Raw genomic sequence first — 12,671 nt, forward strand, 5'->3', positions numbered from 1 at the left:
CACCTGCCTTGGCTTCCTAGAGTGCTGGAATTACAGGCGTGAGCCACTGCCCCCATCCAACAACCACTTTTAAAACAAATCCTTAACTATAAACACACATTTTAAAGCACACGGTTTTACAGATGCTGGTGAGAATGGGGAGAAAAGGGAACTCTGATATGCTGTTGGGTAAACTAGTACAGCTGCCATGGAGAATAACATGGAGGTTCCTCAGAAAACTACAAGTAGAACTACTCACATGATCTAGCAATCCCATTACTTAAAATCTATCCAAAGGAAAGGAAATCATTATATCAAAGAGACATCTGCACCTCATGTTTATAGCTGCACTATTCAGAATAGCCAATATGGAACTGACCTATGTGTCCAACAATAGATGAATGAATAAGGAAAACATGGTATATGTACACAAGGGAATGCTATTCGGCCATAAAAAAGACAATGAAATCCTGTCATTCACAGCAACTTGGATGGAATTGGAGGATATTAAGTGAAATAAGCCAGGCACAGAAAGGTAAACACCACATGTTCTCAGTCACATGTGGGACCTAGAACACGTTGATCTATAGAAGTAAAAGGTAGAACAGAGGATGCCAGAAGCTGGGAAGGGGAGGGGAAGGTGGTGGTAGGGAGGGATTTGTTAAAGGATTCAAGATTATAGTCAGATGGGAGGACTAAGTACCAGGGTTTCACACCGCTGTAGGGTGACGATAGTTAACAATAATAGACCAGGCATGGTGGCTCATGCCTGTAAACCCAGCACTTTGGGAGGCCAAGGTGGGCAGATTGCCTGAGTTCAGGAGCTTGAGACCAGCCTGGGCAACATGGTGAAACCCCCACTCTACTAAAATACAAAAACTTTGCCAGGCTTGGTGGTGTGCGCCTGTAATCCCAGCTATTTGGGAGGCTGAGGCAGAATTGCTTGACTCAGGAGGTGGAGGTTGCAGTGAGCTGAGATGGCACCATTGCATTCCAGCCTGGGTGACAGAGCAAGACTCCCTCATACACACACAAAATAATAATAGTAATAATACATAGTTTCAAATAGCTGGAGGGAGGATTGAACCTTCCCAACACAAAGAAATAAATGTTTGAGATGATGGATATGCTGATTACCCTAATCTGAAATCATTATACATCATACGTATGAAACATGACTGTGCACCCTATTAATATGTACAATTATTTGTCAATTAAAATAATACAACTTAAAAACACATGGTTTTAAACATGATTTTGCATACTCTGAAGCATATATTTTGCATCCTGACATCATGTCATAAGTGAAAAGATAAGTGACTTTCATTATTACTGCTCCAAATGCATGAATGCTCAATAACCTGTGATCTATTTTCTGTAATTCACGTTTATAAAAAGTAACTTTAGAACTTCAGTCATTGTCAGCCAGCAGTTTTCCCTGCTCCACAATTAAATAAGTCAGTATTTTTGGAAGTACTGTACAAGTTGTTTGGGAGCTCCCTACATGTTGCCACTGGATAAGATGACCTGAAACCCAGCCGGGTGTGGTGGCTCACACATATAATCCCAGCACTTTGGGAGGCCGAGGCGGGCGGATCACCTGAGGTCAGTAGTTCGAGACCAGCCTGGCCAACATGGTGAAATCCTGTCTCTACTAAAAATATAAAAATTAGCCGGCCATGGTGGCTTATACCTGTGGTCCCAGTTACTCAGTAGGCTGAGGCAGGAGAATCACTAGAACCTGGGGCGGGGAGGCTGCAGTGAGCCGAGATGGTGCCACCGCACTCCAGCCTGGGTGACAGAGCGAAACTCTGTCTCAGAAACAAACGAACAAACAAAAACCCTGAAACCTGTCTTTCAGCAGAAAGATTTTAGTGAGTTAGTATCAAGGGGTCATCACTTCCTTTTCTCCTTGGAGAGCTGACACAGGACAGGAAGACTAAGCGCTGTTTCTGATATCTTAAGATCCCTTTCAGGAAACCCATTCTGTTGGTGTTTCTTAAGGTGTGATAAAGCTTGTCCAGCCTCCACACTGTATAAAGTTCTCCTTTACACACCCACGTATCAGCAGAGCTGCCCTGTAGGTAGGATTCTTACTCCCACGTGGCTAGTGAGTAGTAAGCAAGGCCACAAGTAAGGTCTTTGGGTGCTGTCTGTTCTTTCAGGAGAGTCACTTTGATATGAGAAAGGGGTTGGGGAAAGACGCCTGAGTCTGGGCGTGGTCTGGGAGAGAAGCACATTTAGGGTGCCGCAACCACATCTTATTTCTCCTGCCATTTTGCTCAGGGCCAGCCCGAAGTGAGAATGGCTTTTCTCGGTCAACTCCCAGTTTTACCACCATCATCCTTACCCGAATCCTAGTGAGTCTATTCTCCACTGAACTGAACCGAGTGCAGCTGACTGCAGGCGCGCGGTGCCCCATTTGCCACCCCAGGGAGGCCGAGCAGCGGCGAGTGTGTGGCCACTGCCCCTCCGCTCTCCCAGCAAACCCACGGTGCGGGGCCACGGCCCCTCCGCCCTCCCAGCAAACCCACGGTGCGGGGCCACGGCCCCTCCGCCCTCCCAGCAAACCCACGGTGCGGGGCCACGGCCCCTCCGCCCTCCCAGCAAACCCACGGTGCGTGGCCACGGCCCCTCCGCCCTCCCAGCAAACCCACGGTGCGTGGCCACGGCCCCTCCGCTCTCCCAGCAAACCCACGGGGGCCTGGGTGCGGATGGAGACCGGCTGTGCGGCGGCCGCGGCCCCTGCGAGCTGAGCCACGGGGGTTTGGGCGGGGCGGAGCTTGTACTGGGTGGGCGGGGAGGAGCCCGGACGGCGGGAGCGGCTGCGGCGCGCGGGCGCCCTCGGAGCCGCGTGCTGGGGGTCCTAGGGGCCCACCGCGCCCAGCCGGACGTTCAGACGCTCAGCCAAACATGGTCTGTAACCCAGGAAAGGGGAGCAGGGCCACTCCCGCGCGCGGCCCCCGCGATGAACCGGACGCCCCCACCCTGCCGGGAAAAAGGCAGTGGCGGTCAGGCCGCGCTGTCTCTTTAAGACCGTGTTCCTCCTAACACCCAAGGTGAGGAACCCGCCCTGGGTCCCGGGAGACAGCCCGAGGTGGGATGGGCCCTCGGCCTCCTACGGGTAGGCGGGTGAGAGTACAAGTCTCTGGGCGTGGAATCTGGGGAAGTTATGAATGGGGGGAGGGGCGGGTTCCGAGTTGAACCAAAGCCCCCAGGTACCTTGTGCATTTTCACAGGGCTCCTGGACAGGGCGGGGAGACTAACTAAGCAAGGCCAGGTTCCAAAGGGAGGAGAGTCCCAGCTGGTTTCCGCGTCCACACGGTGCAGTCCTTCATGAATCTGGGTAAGCGCGGTAGCTTGTGAATGAGGGTGAATGGCAGAAGCTCGGGCTTCACGGGTGGGTGGGGAGGCAGCGGAACTGACCCCTGCGGCTGTCAGGTAGGCCTTGGGCACCCGGTTCTGCATTCTGGACTAAGAGGTGAAGCTAGCCTGCCCACACGCTGGGTATCCACTGGCCCCTTAGGAGCTCAGAGGGTACCGTAGCAAGCAGCTGGCGGCACTGTGCCTCCCTGGCACTCCCTGGCAGAGAGGGAGAGGCTGAGTGATGAGGCTCACTGCATTTTGGGTGAGCAGAATGAAGACTGTGAAGTCACAGAGGAAGTGGAATGCTACAGCTGGCTGCCGGGCAGAGGAAAGGTGTCACCCAGGCAGGCTCAGGATTTCTGGCTATGAAAGGAGCCTCTGGGGTCAGCAGGGCATGTCTGGTGCCCATGGTTGACTGATGAGTCGGGTGAGGCCACCCTACCGCAAGGGTCCCCCTCCCCATCCTACACAGGAATGAAAACAGTCCCATGTCCACTTTCTGGAAGCCTAAATACCACCCACACCACGTGGAAGGAAAGCAGGAGAGAGACTGAGGGGCACATGCTGCCGCCCTCTTTTCTCTCGAACCTCCTCCCAGGCCGACCACCCTTGCTGTGTCCAAGCCAAGCTCTGTGGGCTTTCTGTTTCTCCTGAGTAGTTGATTTTCGGAATTTGGGGTACCAGGGCTCTGGGGAGTGTGAGCTAGAGAGCCGATGAGTCTGGAAGATGACCACTGACTCCTACTCTCCCACTTCTCCAGATGCAGAGGCCTCCATGGCTGTGATAAGCCTGCTGTTCTTGGCAGTGATGTATGTTGTTCACCACCCCCTGATGGTCAGTGACCGCATGGACCTGGACACGTTAGCCAGGAGTCGGCAGCTGGAGAAGCGAATGAGCGAGGAGATGCGCCTGCTAGAGATGGAGTTTGAAGAGAGAAAGCAAGCGGCTGAGCAGAAGCAGAAGGCAGAGAACTTCTGGAGAGGAGACACGTCCAGCGACCAGTTAGTGCTGGGGAAGAAAGACACGGGGTGGCCGCTCCAGGCCGATGGTCAGGAGGGGCCTCTGGGCTGGGTGCTGGGAAACCTGTGGAACACTGGCCTCTTTTGCCTTTTTCTCATCTTTGAGCTCCTGCGACAGAACATGCAGCAAGAGCCAGCCTTTGATTCCAGCAGTGAGGAGGAGGAGGAGGAAGTCCATGTTGTCCCTGTCACCTCTTACAACTGGCTTACTGACTTCCCCTCCCAGGAGGCCCTGGACTCCTTTTACAAACACTATGTCCAAAATGCCATCCGTGACCTGCCTTGCACCTGTGAGTTTGTGGAGAGTTTTGTGGATGATCTCATTGAGGCCTGTCGGGTGCTCAGCCGCCAAGAGGCTCACCCACAATTGGAAGACTGCCTGGGCATCGGGGCTGCCTTTGAGAAATGGGGAACCCTCCATGAGACCCAGAAATTTGATATCCTGGTGCCCATCGTCCCCCCACAGGGCACCATGTTTGTCCTGGAGATGAAGGACCCCGCCCTGGGCCGCCGCTGTGGCTGTGTGCTGGTGGAGTCAGAATGTGTGTGCAAGCATGAGAAGCTCCTCGGGGACGTGCTGTGCCTGGTGCACCACCACAGGGACCCCTCGGCAGTCTTGGAGAAGCGTAGTAGCTCCATCAAGGCAGCTCTCTGCACTGGCTTCCACCTAGACGTCTGCAAGACTGTGCAGTGGTTCCGGAACATGATGGGCAATGCCTGGGCCCTTGTGGCCCACAAGTATGACTTTAAACTCAGTCTCCCACCGTCTCCCACCTCCTGCAAGCTCAGGCTAGACTATCGCTCAGGCCGCTTTCTCTCAATCCACTTGGTCCTGGGGGTGCAACGCGAAGACACCTTGGTCTACCTGGTGAGCCAGGCTCCTGACCAGGAGCAGCTCACCAGTGTGGACTGGCCTGAGTCCTTTGTGGCCTGTGAGCACTTGTTCCTGAAGCTGGTGGGGCGCTTTGCCCCCGAGAACACCTGTCACCTCAAGTGCCTCCAGATCATTTTAAGTCTCCGCCAGCATCAGAGCTTACCCCGCGGAGCATCCCGCCCCATCCTCACATCTTACCACTTTAAAACAGCTCTCATGCACCTCCTGCTACGGCTGCCCCTCACGGACTGGGCCCACAACATGCTCTCTCAGCGGCTCCAGGACATTCTCTGGTTCTTGGGCCGTGGCCTCCAGCAAAGGTCCCTCCATCATTTCCTCATTGGTAACACTTCTCTGCCCCTGACCATCCCGATCCCTAAGACATTTAGGAGTGCTGAGCCTGTCAATCTCTTCCAGCACCTGGTGCTCAACCCTAAGGCACATTCACAGGCAGTGGAAGAGTTCCAAAACCTTCTGACCCAGGTGAAAACTCTGCCTCGTGCCCCACTGGCTGCAGCACCTTGATGTAAAGACCATTTTAAAAAAAAAACAGATGAAGGTATTTCTAATTCCTTGGGCTACGAAAGTGTTTATTTTTCAGAGGTATCGGTGGTATATGTGACCGTCACCTTGCCAGTGGGGGCTGTGAGGTGGTGATGAGGATGGGCCTAATGACCCTGTGGGGCCTAATCAAGGGTGGGTCATCTGTCATCTGAGGTTTTCTTCTGCTTAACTTTCATCATGACCCAAAGAAGGCCGAGGGAAACAGATGTTATAGGAGGATCTTGCTGCTAAGGAGGTGAAATCCAGAGGTGTACTGTGAAGTTGTGTTTTTGTATCAACACTGGAAGCTAGAGAACCAGAGAATAGCTTCATTCCAGCTTATTCCTTTTCGTGATTGACTCCCAGTGTGTTCTCTGTGAATTGGTTTCCTTGTTGAGCTGTTAGCTTAATTCTCATCCGAGCTGGTGGCACTCCATTTTATCCCAAATACTGTGATGGGCAACTTCTCATATTTTAGGATCTAATTTTTCAAACCTTCACTATGTTGAAAATATAACCAAGGCCGGGCGTGGTGGCTCACACCTGTTAATCCTTTAACACTTTGGGAGGCCGAGGTGGGTGGATCACCTGAGCTCAGGAGTTCAAGACCACCCCGGGCAACATGGTGAAACCCCATCTCTGCTGAAATACAAAAAATTAGCTGGGCATGGTGGCGCGTGCCTGTAGCCCCAGCTACTTGGGAGGCTGAGGCACGAGAATCACTTAAGCTCCAGTGGTGGAGGCTGTAGTGAGCTGAGGTCGCACCACTGTACTTCAGCTTGGGCTACAGAATGAGACTCCGTCTCAAAAAAAAAAAAAAAGAAAATATAACCAAGATGTTTACATTCCATTTTCTTAACTTAGCTCTATTTTCATATGACAAGAGAGTTGTTTTTATCCATCTGAAAAAACTACCTAATTTATTCGCATTGATTCACATATATTAAGTCAGTAGTAACCTGTCTCATAATTGAGATAACGTGTTTAATCAATGAAATGGCTAACATCTGATGACCTTTTTAGTGCCTGGAGGCAACATTATAAAGGCCTTCACAAGGACAATCTTTCTGGGGGCTCTGAGATGAACAATTGCTTTGTTTTTTGTGGGGAGCCACTTGTTAAGTGTAAAGAAGGTTTAGCTGCCATGTTTAGCTGTGTTTTTCCTGTCTGGTCATGCCTTCTTTGTATTTTTTTTTTTTTCCAAAAATGACAAAGGGATTACTTGAACTGTGTTTGTGGTTTTGAAAGAGGGGTCATCACAATCCAGGCTCACTGCCAGGTTTGTATGGGAAAAGATTGGGAAGCAGTCCAACTCTAAAGTTATGATTCCAGAGATATGATTGGTGTGTTTTTCCCTTTTTTCAAAACCATGGGATGCTGAGGAGGAGTGTTAAGAAATGCAGCTATAGTTATGGGTGTGGTTGTTTTGGAAACACCAATGCTGTTCTGTCTGCACTGCCAAGAAGATCTGCTGTGGAGGGTAACCTGTCCCCACTGAACTGGACCTCAGCAAGGATCAGATGCTGGCTGTTATGAGCTTCAGTCATAGAATACACTCCCTCCCCTCCAGCAAAAATAAATTTAAAATGTCCCAAAGTCGGGTGCGGTGGCTCACACCTGTAATCCCAGCACTTTGGGAGGCTGAGGTGGGCAGATCACTTGAGCCCAGGGGTTCAAGACCAGCCTGGGCAACCCGTCGCGATCCCATCTCTACAAAAAATGAGCTGGGCATGGTGGCATACACCTGTGGTCCCTGCTACTCTGGAGGCTGAGGCTGAAAGACTGCTTGAGCCCAGGAGGTCAGGGCTGTAGTGAGCTCTGATAGTGTCACTGTGCTCCAGTGACCCAGGGCAAAAAAAGTGAGACTGTGTCTCAAAAAAAAAAAAAAAAAATTGTCCCAGAAGCTGGTGCCAGTCAGTATTTGGGGCTCCTAGAGCACAATAGCTACTGTGTTCCCACGTTGCCTGCGTCCGTCTGGTACTGCTTTCGAGGCAAGATGCAATCCTGGCGGTTCCCTGCTGGTGGGATTTTGGTGTTCTAGAAACATCCATATACTTTTTGTTTAGAAAATTGTGTGCTGATGTTTTAAGTTAGAGTCAATAAAGGAGGCTATTTTCTGTATACGTGGGAATCTCTGCAGTAACACGCTCAGCAGGTCAGCATTCTCACATGCCTGTTCCCAAGAAGTTCATGTTACCCTGACAGCTCCGTTCAGTGTCTCCTGGTGTTGCTCAATGTACTTGGAATGAGTCTGCCTTGTGGTTGCCCAGTGGCATGGCCAGTGGCCAGAAAAGAATAAGAAACATCTAGGTGACTGATTTTCATGGAACCCAAACCAAAATATCAGCCAAATTAGAAGATCTTAGTGGTTGCAAACAAGCATACACTCTAACAAAAGTCTTCTCAGGTAGGAAGAAGGTGGTATGATTTCTAGGAGTGCATGGTGGTTTCTAGTCTAATAGATAAAAAAGAAAATAAAGGCCGGGTGTGGTGGCTCACACCTGTAATCCCAGCACTTTGGGAGGCCGAGGTGGGCAGATCACTTGAGGTCAAGAGTTCCAAATCACCTGGCCAACATGGCAGAACCCCATCTCTACTAAAAATTTAAAAGACATTTGCCAGGTGTAGTGGCACACGCCTGTAATCCCAGCTACTCAGGAGGTTGAGGCAGGAGAATCGCTTGAACCCGGGAGGCGGAGGTTGCAGTGAGCTGAGATCGTGCCACCACACTCCAGCCTGGGTGACAGAGCGAGACTGTCTCAAAAAAAAAAAAAGAAAAAGAAAACAAAGTTACGATAGTGGGCAGATGACTACAAAGGGAGCAGTCAGCAAAACTTGGGTGGAGCAGAGGGTGCAAGAAAGAGTAATAAACACACACACACACACAAACAAGTAGTAATGGAAAGAACAGACCTGTAGTGCTCTGGGAATACTCTTACAATTAAAGAGGAAACCTCCCCAGCTAGGAAGCTAAGCTTTATTCTAAAACAAAACCTGGCTAGCCCCCAGGATACAACAGCAGTTATAGTAGTGGGAATGCTTACTGTTCACTGAGCTTTGCCAGTGTTTGGGACACTGTTCTGATGGCTTTACATCTGGTAACTCATTTAATCTTTACACTGTAACCCCATAAAGTGGGCCCTTCATCCCCTCCATTTTACATGCGAGGAAACTGAGGCACAGAAAGGGTATGCAACTTCCCCAAGGTCACGTAGCTAGTAAGTGGCAGAGCCTGGAAGAAACTATCTGCCGTTGCAACCTTTCAGCGTGGTCTTGGAAAGAAAACAAGATGTAAGGGTTAAAGGGCTTTGAGAAGCAAAAAGCACTATATTTTAAAAGATGGTATGTTACTGTTTAGAAATTCTAGAAGAAAGAAATTGTTGGTTCTTAGCCCAATCTTGTGGTCAAGAATTTCATATCACAGGCAAAAATTAAAGGCATTTGTGCTGGGCGCAGTGGCTCACACCTGTAATCCCAACACTTTGGGAGGCTGAGGTGGGTGGATCACCTGAGGTCGGAAGTTTGAGACCAGCCTGACCAACATGGAGAAACCCCGTCTCTCCTAAAAATACAAAATTAGCTGGGCGTGGTGGCGGGCGCCTGTAATCCCAGCTACTCAGGAGACTGAGGCAGGAGAATCACTTGAACCCAGGAGGCAGAGGCTGCAGTGAGCTGAGATTGCGCCATAGCACTCCAGCCTGGGCAACAAAGCAAAACTCCGTCTCAAAAAAAAAGAAAAAAGAAAAAAAGCATTTGCTTTAGAGGCCAAAATGAACGCAAAGCCATTTCAACTATACGCCCACTGAGTCCCAGTGACTTGATGGTTTCTATCACAGACTACATCATTATATAAGCCAGCTGCAGGCTGGAAGGCCAGGGCACATTTGAAGTCAAAAGATTGCTTGTTCAGGTAGCCAGTGGATAACGCTATTGTTCCTCACCTAAACTAAGGCAGTTTCCCATTTATTTGAGGGAAGTAGAATCTCCATGAAGAGTAAAACAGGGTAGGAAAGGGAGACAACACTAGCTCTGCTTTCCTGGCAGCCTAGGAGTAGTGGAGGAACTTAACTACTTTACTTTTGCACAAACAGAGGTATTGAGCTTTGTACATTTGTATACCACTGATATCAGTGATAAATCATTCACTTTTTTTTTTTTTTTCAGACAGAGTCTGGCTCTGTCACCCAGGCTGGAGTACAGTTGCACAATCTTGGCTCACTGCAAGCTCCGCCTCCCAGGTTCATGCCATTCTCCTGCCTCAGCCTCCCAAGTAGCTGGGACTACAGGTGCCCACCACCACGCCCGGCTATTTTGTGTGTGTGTGTGTGTGTGTGTGTGTATTTTTAGTAGAGACAGGGTTTCGCTGTGTTAGCCAGGATGGTCTCTATCTCCTGACCTCGTGATCTGCCTGCCTCGGCCTCCCAAAGTGCTGGGATTACAGGCTTGAGCCACCACGCCCGGCCAAATCATTCACTCTTTTGGCATCCTTCATAGCCCTAAAAACAAAACAAAGATGGCATGCAGAGCAGGAGGTGAAAGACCTGCCCGCACGAGGCAGCCCTGGCCCAGAGAGACGCTGGGCATGGAGCTGGCTTTGCCTTCCTGCACATGAAGCTGGAAGCGGCTCAGGTGGCTCCATTATCCCCACAGGACAGCCTCAAGGCTCACCTAGTGGGTCACCTGGTAGCTCTCCTCCACCAGGGCTTCCAAGCTGTTCTTCACCTCCCAACCCTTGCTGCTCTTAGTGTACACATGGAATCCAGAGGATCACACTTGTCCCAATGTCCTCCCTCAGATCCTTTCAGCAGAGAGGACAAGTGAGGGAGATGACAGGGACCCTAGCATATACTGAGCAAGTCCAGTGAAGGGAATACTATTGCCTTCCCCATTTTATAGATGGGGAAGAAGATGGGGTCCAGAGAGGTTAACGTGCCCAACCCAGGATTTAAAATTGTCTTCCAGCTGTACTCACTGAATACATATTTAAGTACTTGCTGTGTTCAGGGCCAGCACCAGGCCGTGGGAAAACCATAGTGAGCAGACACGGCTTCATCTTCATGGAGCTGACAGTCTATGTAGGAGACAGACATGAAATAGTCACCCTAGGCCGGGCCCGGTGGCTCAAGCCTGTAATCCCAGCACTTTGGGAGGCCGAGACGGGCGGATCACGAGGTCAGGAGATCGAGACCATCCTGGCTAACACGGTGAAACGCCGTCTCTACTAAAAATACAAAAAAAAAACTAGCCGGGCGAGGTGGCGGGCGCCTGTAGTCCCAGCTACTCCGGAGGCTGAGGCAGGAGAATGGCGTGAACCTGGGAGGCGGAGCTTGCAGTGAGCTGAGATCCGGCCACTGCACTCCAGCCTGGGCGACAGAGCGAGACTCCATCTCAAAAAAAAAAAAAAAAAAAAAAAAAAAGAAATAGTCACCCTAGTGCATGGAAAATTTAGCATGCAGCTGTGACAAGTTCTCTTGAAGCCTCCAGTGTGGAGAGTTGTGTGTATCAGGGAAGGCCTCCTTGAGGAACCTGAGGGGAGTAGAAACCGCACTGGAGCTACAGGGGTGAAGATGGGGATGAAGAGGATCCTGGCTAGAGGAGTGTGTGTGTGCAGAGGCCTGGGGGTAGGAGCAGGCATGATGAGGGGAATCTGAAAAAAGGCCAGGGCAGCCGGAGGGCAGGGAGCAAGGGGAGCAAGGTCCCTGAGGAGGCTGGAGAGGCTGCAAGGGTGGGGAGGGGGGCAGGAAGACCCTTCCAGGGCCTTGTAGGACGCTTAGAGGTTCCCAGGGCAGTGGAACCCCTCAAGGGTTATACTTCCGGGAGGAAGTGGTGGGGGGACAAGTGGGAGTGACAGCTCAGATTTGGACTCCTCATACACTACTCAGGGCCTGGTGGGGGGGGGCCAGAGCAGGCCAGTGAGAAGGTAATGTGGATGGAAGGAGAAAGGCAGGATTGGCGATTTTTAGGAGGTGAAAATAGCTTGCTTGATAATAGATTGCATGGGGAGAGGTCCTCCCAGGGAGGGGCCCCCCACGATGACTCCTGGGTGCTGATTTGGGTCCTTGGATGGCTGATGGTATCATTTGCTGAGATGAACAGTGTCAACCCGTTTTCTCTAACCCACACAGCCTTACACTGAAGATTTGAAGGTGTTCACTAGAAGAACAAGTTTATAACAACAGATAGGCTTAAAAAGTGGTTTTCAGCCGGGTGCAGTGGCTCACGCCTATAATCCCAGCACTTTGAGAGGCCAAGGTGGGTGGATCACCTTAGGTCTGGAGTTCAAGACCAGCCTGACCAACATGGTGAAACCCCATCTCTACTAAAAATAGAAAAATTAGTCGGGCGTGGTGGCGGGTACCTGTAATCCCAGCTATTCAGGAGGCTGAGGCAGGAGAATTGCTTGAACCTGGGAGGTGGAGGTTGCAGTGAGCTGAGATTGTGCCATTGCACTCCAGCCTGGGCAACAAAGCAAGACCGTCTCAAAAAAAAAAAAGAGGTTTTCAACAAAGGGTGGCACTTTCTGATTGCCAAAATGACTGAGAGCACTGGTGGCATTTAGTGGGCAAATGGTGTCAGGGAGGCTTAAGAGCCCACAAAGAAGGCAAACATCCTATCATGCCAAGAATTGTTTCACCCTGAATGCCAATAGTGCCCTTGAAGAGAAACACTATAAAAGATGCCAGATATGATGAGAGTTACAAGAAATTCCAGGATGTGCTAGGGATATTCCAGGGAATGATCCTGGCCTTTACTCCCATAATTCAATCCTTAGGGTTAGGTGAAACTGAAAGGACAGATGGCATTTTATGCTTATTTTGCTTTTTCGACCTTTATTTTTTTTGAAGGGTGTTTCCAGGTATCTATTCACAAGAATCTGAATAAAATGATGG

The 12,671-nt window shown here is 50.4% G+C and overlaps 1 protein-coding gene across 1 annotated transcript; it reads left to right on the forward strand.

The window, feature by feature from the left end:
• The first annotated feature begins 2,769 nt into the window (after positions 1-2,769).
• ITPRIPL1 (ITPRIP like 1) lies at positions 2,770-6,309 on the forward strand. The gene is made up of 3 exons (XM_008007970.3): positions 2,770-3,038; positions 3,219-3,325; positions 4,106-6,309. Exons 2-3 carry the CDS (start codon positions 3,316-3,318, stop codon positions 5,761-5,763), a joined length of 1,668 nt encoding a protein of 555 aa, XP_008006161.2. The 5' UTR covers positions 2,770-3,038; positions 3,219-3,315; the 3' UTR covers positions 5,764-6,309.
• The last annotated feature ends 6,362 nt before the right edge of the window (positions 6,310-12,671 follow it).

The sequence above is a fragment of the Chlorocebus sabaeus genome, chromosome 14 (genome assembly GCF_047675955.1).
Source record: "Chlorocebus sabaeus isolate Y175 chromosome 14, mChlSab1.0.hap1, whole genome shotgun sequence".
In the NCBI taxonomy this organism is placed as follows: domain Eukaryota; kingdom Metazoa; phylum Chordata; class Mammalia; order Primates; family Cercopithecidae; genus Chlorocebus; species Chlorocebus sabaeus.